The 11,403-nt window shown below is 38.8% G+C and overlaps 1 protein-coding gene across 2 annotated transcripts; it reads left to right on the plus strand.

Annotated features, from left to right (window-relative positions):
• Positions 1-2,169: 2,169 nt before the first annotated feature.
• lhx2b (LIM homeobox 2b) lies at positions 2,170-10,572 on the plus strand. Of its 2 annotated transcripts, none has more exons than XM_030781011.1 (5): positions 2,170-2,343; positions 3,896-4,098; positions 4,876-5,250; positions 9,324-9,522; positions 10,282-10,572. In XM_030781011.1, the coding sequence occupies exons 1-5, from the start codon at positions 2,224-2,226 to the stop codon at positions 10,570-10,572; spliced, it is 1,188 nt and encodes a 395-aa protein (XP_030636871.1). In that variant the 5' UTR covers positions 2,170-2,223. The 2 variants fall into 2 exon arrangements, with proteins under 2 accessions (XP_030636871.1, XP_030636863.1); XM_030781003.1 differs by having other exon boundaries at positions 4,876-5,246; positions 9,317-9,522.
• The last annotated feature ends 831 nt before the right edge of the window (positions 10,573-11,403 follow it).

Raw genomic sequence — 11,403 nt, forward strand, 5'->3', positions numbered from 1 at the left:
GTTTGTTCTCAATAGCTATTCCAATAGTCTTTGAGAATGTTGTTACTGTGTCAGGATAAACTGACATTAGCCACAACAGGGAAAAACACATTTTTGTTTTTGAATAAATCAAAATTTAAAACTTAAATCAGTCAAACCTCCATTACTGATTATTATTTTATATTAGTTAACAAAAGGAAACAGAGATGTTTTGCTTAAGTCAAACAGGAATGACACTTTGACATAATACGTAAATCAGACATCAAATGGAATTGATGTCAAAATTAAATCTGGAAGGTGAGGGCGGCAGATTAACCACGCACCGGCGATGGTATCTTACCTATTTTTAATAATCCAAGCTGCGTATAAGAGCAAGGAGTCAAATAACTTGACCTCCTCTCTACAAATATGTATATAAAGGTTTCCTGGTGCTTTAAAATGAACGTCGGTACAGGAGAAATCAGATTTGATGGGAATCTGTTGGATTTCATAGCAAGAGCATCATGTTTGCACTGATTGAACAGCCCATATTCAATATAGTACAGAAGTTAATTGGACTACACCAACTGGCTTCTGTCGTATTACTTTTGTGTAGTCAGATTCCATGCAGCGCACTCTAAGTCCTCCAGCACTGGACGCTTTCAGTATCCTTTTGTTGAGGCTTAGTCACGGGGGTCTATCCGGGGCTGGTGGTATATTGTGAGTCGAAACAGCTTGTCTCGAGTGAAACAGATGGATCCAGTGAGTTTGATCCAGCCCAGTAGAAAAAAAGACAAGAAATGACTCACTGTGATGTAGTGTGCAAAATACATTTCACTTTTACGAAAATTTGCTTTCTTAATTGGAAGATGCTCGTCAAATTTACAAATCAAACGATGCATTGACGCGTAGGTTCCAAGACCATAAATGTCGCACGTAGTTGGTACAGTAAAAGTTTTAGATCTCACTTGGTCTAACAAAAGTGTTCCAAACACATATTTTATATTAGTTATATATTCACCCAGCTGTTGTTAGAATTACGACTGAAATGTAAAGTCATTAAATGAGAGAAAAAAGAAAGAAAGAAAGAAAGAAAGAAAGAAAGAAAGAAAGAAAGAAAGAAAAATATTTTATCTACATCTAAGCTCTTGCATCTTTTAAAAACCGGGAAAACCTTAAGACTGACAGAACAACACCAGACGACTTATAAGACATAAAATCCCCGCAACAATTCAAAGCATGGATATAACAAGAATTTGACGACGGTGGACAGCCAATAACCGTGAACAGTGCGACGTGACGTAAGACACCCCGTAGAAAAGGCGCGGAGTGTTGCGCAGGTTTGGAGAGAGCAGAGCAGGGAAAGGGCTGGCAAGCGTATGCCACACAGTCTTGACGGGGATTATACAAACCAAAAGTAGAGTCAACTCCTCCTCCTTAATTACTTACACGCAGTTCTGACTAAGCTTACAGAATAACAACAGTTCGTCTTGAGAAAAAAACAAATATATTTTTAACCGTCTGCCTGGTTGGTTATTGTTCGGGTTTTTAACAATTAGTATAGATGCATTTGTTGTGCACCATATCCAGGTTTGCAGATAACTTGGGCATTGAATTATTCTTCTTTCGATGACAAACTGCCGAGGAGGAGGTGACAAGAACATGAAGATGCAAGCGCTCGCAACCTTCGAGACGTCATTTTAGTCTTAATTTTATCCTCCCACTCTCACGGGATTAATTTTTCATCTGCGTTTCAATATTGGATATCTTATTATGAGTGACACTGGCCATTTTCCTTGATCAGCCTTTGCAAAGAAAAGAGAACCATTTTTTGTTAATTTAAGCGTTTGCTGACAGATGCCTTCCCAAAATGTGGTAACTGAAAAGCACTCAAGAAGAAATAGGAGGTTCCAATATCGGATGCACGTAGCGGGAGCTTCGATTTCTGGTATGTTTTCAAAGCGCTGGAACACACACACATTTTTATTCTTTAGCCTATGTGTTTCCTATCATTTTCTGTTCGTATAGATTGTGACAGGCATTAATCGAACGATCAACTGAATTCTCTGTTTTGTTTGAGGAATAGGCTACTTACAACATCAGGGTGTTATTGTTGTTTACCGATTTGATGTGGAGCAGCGCTTATTTATGAGACAGGTTATTTGAACTGCTAGTAAGCTACTCTGGGTTAGGACAATGTCTCACAAAATCTTGGGTTGCAGATCTGAAAGAAACACGTGTAATTTGCTCTCATCTGCGGCAACGATGCTTTTCCACGGTCTGCCTGGAGGCGACATGCATGGTGTTATGGAAGAAATGGAGCGGAGAGGAAAGAGCGATTCAGCGACTATCAGCTCGGCCATAGATATGGGGGAAACAGAGACGGTAGGCGAAACCTACTATTCTTGCTGCAGGCGCTTGGTCGGAAGCTTTTGTGATCTACAATGAATTAGCCATTGATTTAACGATAAAGTCCTCTTAATTTTGGTTATGTTGTTGAGAGCGAATTTTTATGTTGTAAGTTATAATTGCCTTAGCACTCTATTTTGAGGCCTTATGGCAAAATATTTAAACTTTTAAACTGGATCTGAAAAAAGACAAAATCTGTTTGTGAAAATGAAATGATTTAAACTGTTCCGGGCATGGATGATTCTGTTATTTATTCATAAGGAATTAGAGAATGTTTATGACTGAAACTACTGCAGTTTTTGATCAGAAAATTGGCAATTGTTTTAAGAAACTTTGTTTTACTCAAAATAGCAATTGAAGCTGTGTATTGATCAGTTCGATGGCTTAGGTCCATCAGAGAGATTTATATCGTCCATGTAATTTCAGTAATTACATTTTAAAATACAAACATACATTTACATAAACCTGAATGATATCTGCCTATAATCTCCGTAAATAAATCAGTATTTCAATTGTGTAGCTTACGCTATTTAAACTTGAAAAAGATCATTTTATAATCAAACTCAAACCCGTTAATACAATCTGAATGAAGAGAGTATAATTGGTTGTGATGAATTTTAAATGTTTTGGAAGGTAATAAACAAAACGAAACGACGGCAAATTAAACGAAATTAAGTATTCAGTTTTCAGTCTGTAAATGAACTGAAGCGAATGGGTTTCCGCATTAGCCGAGTAAACTATTATATATTCGTGAAACCATATGTTTTGCAAATAAGTTATAGGGCATTTGCTTGGCCTCGCTTGGTTTGATCTTTGAGTTCAGATAGCTGCTATGCAGTGGGCTAGTCCAACATCAAAAGTACAGTATGATGCCAACAAGCATCATTACAAACCTTTCAAGACGTAGGGTTAGTAATTCTGTGAGGAGAATGGATATATAAACTCGTTTGGAAATTGTTTTACTGATTGTTCTTCGATTTATTTTTTTTATCTCTCATGAGGGAGAGAGGGAAAGAGAGAGAGAGAGTGAGAGTGTGTGTGAGAGAGAGTTAATAATGAAATTGTTATCGTCACTCGTGAGGGTGTCCCATGCTGCTGTGTATCTAGTGTTCTTGCGGTTGTTGGGCAAACATGCTTAATATTTGGCCGTTCACTTAAATGTATGAAAAACTATAGACGTAATAAAACAGATTATTCACATCGGTAATTAAGTATTAAGTACTGCAATTTAAGACCTACGTATTGTTAGATTTGATTCTATGCATACCTCAGTACTTCATTTGAACTCGCATGCCCCTCCCATCTGTAGTTTGAAATGAATGCTGCCTACTCGTTACACTCATTCTTCAAGTAATCATATACAAAATTGCTAGTTGGACTTCAAGTACTTTGTAAATTATTTATTAGATCTAGTTGTTAGAGGAATTTTGAGAGGGAATGTTGAAAAGACATGCTTTTCACCCATGGTGCGATCTGACCTCAGCTCAGATGTTTTCTTGAGTTCTTGTGTTGTCTGTATTGCTCCCAGAATATGCCCTCGATCAGCGGCGACCGCGTGGCCCTGTGCGCGGGCTGCGGTGGAAAGATCTCCGACCGCTATTACCTGCTTGCGGTGGACAAGCAATGGCACATGCGCTGCCTGAAGTGCTGCGAATGTAAACTTAACCTAGAATCCGAGCTCACCTGCTTCAGCAAGGACGGTAGCATTTATTGCAAAGAGGATTATTACAGGTGAGTCACCCACGCCACACAGAAGGTGAAAGGATGAGTGAAGATGAGGTTTTTCTTTGGCCTCACATGACTGGTGTAACCCTTTATCCACTAATAAATTTGCTGTCACTACTTTTGAAACAGTTATGTGTTTTTCAAAACTACAACCACTCTGGCCTATACTATAATTTAGCTCACTGGGTTTACACCGTTATCACTTTACAAACGAGGCTGTATTGTGTAAAATTGCATGTTAATGTCTTGAAACAGCTTGTTTGGGTGGGAGTTCATTAGCTAAAATGAACACCTTCCAATGATAATATGTAATTAAGAAATGGTTTAACCCAATTCTTGACACAAAGCCACTCTTTAAATTACACACGAATCTCACTTAGAGTGTGCAGCAATTCTTCAAGACGAGAGCACGTGATCAGTTAATGGACAGATAGCTTTTATGAGTAATTACACGAATCAACTCGAGACACTCCGAAGGTTCCTGCTGCTTTGCTCATATTTGGCCTACAAAGAGTGAAATCAGAGATCGGCTACCAAAGGACTAATCAAAGCTCAGTCCGATTTTGTCCTTTTTTCCCCTCACATTTTTCTTTATGTAACATTACTGAAATATTTTCAACTCGTTTATATTTTGGGGCCTTCACGGTGCAGATAACGGCCAAATTAATCGATTTAAAAATCATGTATATTTCACATTGCCGACGCCATTTGGGAAGTTCCCAGCTAAAAACGCATTGTTGTTGGTGTGTACTTTTGTTCACAAGACTTTTCTGTCTCTTTCAGAAGGTTCTCGGTCCAGAGATGTGCCCGGTGCCACCTCGGGATCTCGGCCTCGGAAATGGTCATGCGGGCCAGGGATTTGGTCTACCACTTGAACTGTTTCACCTGCACGACTTGCAACAAAATGCTGACAACTGGGGACCACTTCGGTATGAAAGACAGTCTGGTGTACTGTCGACTACACTTTGAAACGCTCATCCAGGGGGACTATCCAGCACATTTCAATCATGCGGATGTAGCGTCTAACAAAGGACTGGGCACTACTGGCCCTCTAGGACTGTCTTACTACAACGGCGTAAGCACCGTGCAGAAAGGGCGGCCCAGGAAAAGGAAAAGCCCGGGGCCTGGAGCAGACTTGGCAGCATATAATGCAGGTAAGTTCATTAAACCCAGTTTAGCCTAGACGTCCAACGGTGCACGAATTATCAATGGAATATTTGCGTTTATGTGACACATGATGCGAACGAAAGAAAAAAAAAAAAACACCAACAACAACACAATTTGCAATATGGTTGATAATTTATCACAATACTGAGGCAGGTAACATTTTTAATTCATCGTGTTAATACTTAGTTCAATAAGGACGTGACGACAGAATGCACATATGAATATCTGTACATTTGTTAAGTGGCACTGTCATAAAAAAGAAAGAGAGAGCATTTTTTCGAAAGAGTGTTCGTTTATTCGACCATTGAAATAAAGCACAAGGTCTCTGGTCCAATTTGTGGCGAATACGAAGTAGCTGTGAGATTATGTGGGAAACTGTATGGATAATACTAGGCTATAACAATTTCAGGTGAATGTGGAAATTGAGGTGCAAATATTTGTGTATATTACATGATAGATTTTATCAGTGGATGGATTTGCTTGGTTTAGGAGTCAATTCAAATGAAAGTGGGTACATGTCACTCTGAGCAAGTGTAAGAAGAACAGAAGTTTCGAATTATACTAAAAATGGCATAGAATGTTTTTGGACGAATTATTAGAACGAGCCGACCCTTTAGACAATAGAAGTATTTCTTAGGCCGAGCTGAAATAGGATAATTATTTTTCGGATCTATTTTTCGATTTCAGTAACACGAAATGAGCACGTTACACATTGTCCACGCCAATGTTTAAAATCACAAAACCAAAATTCTGTAAGCACGTACAAATTTATGTTTAGTTGAAACCACCACTGTTTTAACCTTTGCTTCAAATGATTATTGGCTTATGATTAACCGTCCCAAAACACTCTGTAATTCTCACATTTGATTGTTTTGCGTCCTAAAATTTCTTAAATTGTATGTGACACAATTGAGCTAACAATTACATTGTTGAGATTGCATAAAAATGTAAGTTAGCTCACACCAAAAATATGATTACCAAACCGGAATCAATTTTCCTAACACCAGTTCATAGAAAACAACCCTTCTTTTGGGGGTGTTGTTACTGACTGTTTAGCGGAGACAAGCTTTGTTGGTGAGTTGGCTAACGAGTTCAGCTTTCGAAACCCCTATGAACGACACTTTAGAAACCGGTAAAAATGGATTTAATCCCAATGTCACTTTTCAACGAAAAGAACATTTGGAGGTTACCCATTCCATTCCTTTCACCAAAGAAGAACGTGTTCGTGGACAATTAGCAATAACGTGACTTGTCCGCCCGGACATCTCCGGCCCCTCTGCGGGACACTGCAGGGCCTCATGCTTGAAGAGGGGCAAACAGAAGAATGATGACGGGTACAGAGGCTGACAAGTGGAAAATGGCTTAGATGCGAGCCGAGACCTCCAAAAGATTAAAAAGAATTGAAAGGAGAGAGAGCGAGCGAGTGAGAGAGAAAGAGAGAGAGAGAGAGAGAGAGAGAGAGAGAGAGACTTAAAGATTAAACTTTATCTTACAAAATTCATTACCCACCCGAGTTTGGGAGGCGGAGGGGGGTGGGGGGCATAGGAAAATGTCGGTAGGCTTCAACTCGAATAACACACAGTAAGATACTGTGAACAAGATTACGCTTAATTTCTAAGCTAAACGTATATGAATGGACAATTTTTGTTTTCCGTATACTTTCGTGCATTACTTTATTAACTGACTATAGAGGTCTATAGAGGTGTTTTCCCTGAGCAAGTCCTTTATAAACTGTATAAGCTGAAGTCATGTCAGCTAGGGTGTTCCTAAATCTGATAAACAAAAGCAGGATGAATATGTTGACATTTAAGACATTTTTGGGTATCAAGTAGTTGAAAATGATATTTTCTTCCCTTAATTCAACATTTCATTTCGAGCCACATTTTTAACTTTTTATTTTACAGAGTAACCTACTTAGCGTTGTGATACTTTACTAAGTGTGAGCTCACATTATTTACAGGAGAAAAATATACAGGTAAGCTTACAACAACCACAAGTAGCTAATTGTTAAAAATTGTCTCACTCGGTATTCTCAGAGCACCGCTCTTCGACTACTGCCTTTTTTATTCCGTCAATTAGATAACATCAGCTTTTGCAGAGTCTTTTGAATGCCTTCCATGAACTTAAGAAATGTGTTCAATTAAGTGAATACAATGTATATATTTGAAACCTTAAAAACTTCAGAATATATGAAAAAATGATCTGTTCATGCAGTTACAGGATTCAAGCTATTTTAGAACCCTCTTTCCTGTGAAATTGTTCACGACGTTCACAGATGACTTTCGGTGGAAGGTAAAAAAAAAGAAAAGGAAAAAAAGGGAGAGTAGCCCGTTGGTGTATTTTCCATTGGATCACTGCTGCCCCCAACAGATTAGAATTCGAACAACAGCGCGGCACGTGAAAGAAAATTAGATTAAAATAACCGCGGTTTAAACGAGTTTTAATCCTTGTAATTGAACCGGGACAAATGTTAATAAACATACATTTGAATTATTTAACGAAAATGTGACCACAAACCATACAAATGTGTGTTATTTACAAAAGTATAACTCTATATTCCACAGTCCATATAAATATACTTGAAAATAGCCATATTTCTATCTGGAAGAAACATTTGCTAGCCATGTGTAGTGTTGTAAGCTTTCAAGGTTAATTATCTGAAGTGTTGTTCAGACGATTTTCAATGACTAATATTTGTCCTTGTCACAGAAAACATTATTTCCGAACTGTCATGCATGTAGCAACACTTACGCCTCTGCCAGGAAATACTGTTAGGGGAATGTGTGTGTGTGAAGGGTCTACGTTTCTCCCTGCTAATGATATGATTCCGAATAATGACGAGTAGCACCATCAGAGGGATGAATTAAATAAAAGCCAGTAATTTGTCGTCAGAACCAAATATTTAAAGAAACAGAACATTTAAAAATAAATTAGAAATACTTTCATTTTTCACATATATCTCAGATGAGGCAGCATGCCTTAAAAACGATAAATATAAACTGTAAATAAAATATTGCATAATAAATATCTTCATAAATTACTAAATATTTTATATTAAATATATTCTTTATGTTTTTGCTTTGTTTTGTTTAATTTTACACTGTTTTTTCTCATGTCTTCCTTATGTTTACCAGACATGACCAGTGAAAACTGTCCTGAAGTAAGAGATTAATAACTAGAAATTTTTGATGATTTTTCCCTATATGTTGATGTCCATAGAAATTGTCTCAGATATTTCTCATAAGATATTTTCCCAGAGCTGAATATAGTCAAAGAGTTAACCACTATTACCAGACGTTTTATTCAAGCCTCTGTGAATGATGCTTATTATTGTTAACAGCACAGACCAGCAAACCACATCCAAACATTGAGTGCAAATCTTGTTGTGAATGCAGAGGTATTTAAACGAATTTCAAGATGAAACACATTGCAGAAACAGCAATATGCAAATGCTGATAAAACCATATCCAAAGAAATCCAAACATCCACAGTCCTGTCACACTTAACAGAATGACAGAACTGGTATTGAATGCACTGTCTCTGTAATTGATTTTTCCACCAGTAATGATTAATTGTTAGCTCAGTAAGGACACTCTCCTGAAGCTGCTTAGTAAAACTTCGTTGTGCATTCTCAGTGAATGTGATTCAAGTGAGTGTTGTTCTGTTGGCTGAACTATCATATGTCCTTGTTCTTTTTCTTCGTTTTATATGGTTCGAGAGGCTGAGACTGTCAGAAAATTCTCACTCTTGAATCAGATTGTTTTGATGTTGCTCTTAGTTCTCCCGTTCACTGTTATGTGGATGCAAAACGTGGAAAATAATGGTCCAACACAAAAAGTTCCCACCTGCAAAAATATTTTTAGCTGGTCAATAGAACCAGGGCCACACATTACTTATGAACTGTAGATCTGAAAATGACATAGGTATCAATTTTTTCGGTGAAATTAAGCAACATTTTCCTCTGTGTCCCTGTGTGTGTGTTTGTGTGTGTGTGTGTGTGTGTGTGTGTGTGTGTGAATGTGTGTGTGTGCGTGCGTGTGTTCGCACCCTCCTATAGCACTGAGCTGCAATGAAAATGATGGAGATCCTATGGACAGAGACTCGCAGTATAGCTCCAGCCAGAAAACCAAGCGAATGAGAACTTCTTTCAAACACCACCAGCTGAGGACCATGAAGTCATACTTTGCCATTAACCACAACCCAGATGCCAAGGATCTGAAGCAGCTCGCCCAGAAAACAGGCCTGACAAAGCGGGTACTACAGGTAAGAGGCTCCCCCAAATCCAATTGTTTGAAAAGGTTCAAGTAAGACACAATATCAAAAATTTGAATTTGAATCTTGGCGTCAAAATGTGTTGACAATCAGCAAAAAGTACTCAACTATTGTATACAAGATATGTTTTCTCTCTGACAATACCATTTTACCATGGCGTTTTCCAACAAAACAATGGACAACATATCCATCCCCCCAGTGAAGTAAAACAATGGCAAATGTGAACTGGAAAGACATTAAAAAAATTATAGTCATGTTCATCTCAAACTGATGTTCTTCTTCTGATAATTTTCATCAATTCTTATAATAAACAATAACCATTTGCAAAACGAAAGAACGAGGTACTGATAAGATTAACTGGAGAGGAAACTAGAATTCTTATTTTCATTCCACACTTAAGAGTCTCATAATGAATGCTTCACATCAAATGCTTACTGTTTGTCACCGCAGAGAAAAGAAAACAAAATATAATTCTCTTTCCTAACAAATATGACAATGAATTACCAAGGGTATTGGAGAGAAAAGGCAAGAGAGAAAAGGGTGGAGGAGGGGAGGACAAAAAACCGTTTCTGAGCAGAAATTCTGAGGAAAATCTCACAGCTCTAATTACCGTTTCCCTGAAAACAAAGCAGTCATTTTGCTTTGATGGGTCCCATTTTTCTTCCGTGTTTTGTCATTCTGCTTCAAACGTCTTCCTCCCTTGTGGTCACCGTCACTAATGGAACATTGCTGCAATGTTTCGGAATGCAGGTCTGGTTCCAGAACGCTCGGGCCAAGTTCCGACGGAATCTTTTGCGTCAGGAGAACACAGGTGTCGACAAGGGGTCTGACGGTTCTGCCCTGCAAGGTGGGACCCCCTCAGGGCCCGCCTCTGAAATCTCCAACACCTCCATGAGTCCCTCCAGCACGCCCACCACCTTGACGGACCTGACCAACCCCACTATGCCTACCGTCACCTCCGTGCTGACCTCTGTGCCTGGTGGTCTGGACGTGCACGAGTGTCGGAGTCCTTCACAAACCACTCTCACCAGTCTCTTCTGATGTTCGATCCCAGACCATCACACTGATCAGCCTTTTTCTCAAACTTAGCCATGGAGAAGATCAACCCCTCTGTTGATGTCCTGCACACCTCCAGACCAGCGTTTCAGATGAATGCTATTCAGCATAAGTTTCCCAACCACTTACAACAACCCAGGGGTCATATTCGTTTCCACCCGACAAGACAGACAGGATTCAACAACCCGAACCACTGACATCCAACTGACGGTAAGACTCGCCAACTGTGTCGGTCTCAGAGAACATCGATTTGTGTCATAAACCTCTCAGATGTACCAATCTCAGTTATTATTTTTGTCATTTTGGGTAGCTTTTGCTATGCTGACCTCCAAATAGACTTCCACCCTTAAACATCGTTTGAGCCTCGTTCACGGACTCTTCGTCCTCTTACGTACAGACATATCTGGCTATTTTACGCAAACCTCGAACCAAGTGACTTCTCAAAATCTTGGAGTCAAAACCCCCAAAACCTTAAACAGTCAAAAGAGTTTTGAAAAAGATGTAAAATGGGAAAGTGAACTAAATGAAAACTCGCAGTTTTACCCCAAGCCTCCTCTTTTTTTTTTTTTTTGAATATTGTATCGTGAGGCAGCCAAGCCTCACAGAGGGAACAGTCAATGTTTTTTTGTTTTTGTTGTTTTTTTGTTGTTTTTTTGGGGGGAGAGGGTTTTTTGCCTTGGTTTTCTTTTTGGAGATACCGAGGAGACTTCATTTGCATTTTTTTTTTTTCAACCGTGTTTACAGAACGAGACTGAGGAAAAGAGAGATGCTCTCAACGTATGGGAATTCATCTTCTCTCCATCCCATTATTTATGT

This window comes from Chanos chanos, chromosome 1, assembly GCF_902362185.1.
Source record: "Chanos chanos chromosome 1, fChaCha1.1, whole genome shotgun sequence".
NCBI lineage: Eukaryota > Metazoa > Chordata > Actinopteri > Gonorynchiformes > Chanidae > Chanos > Chanos chanos.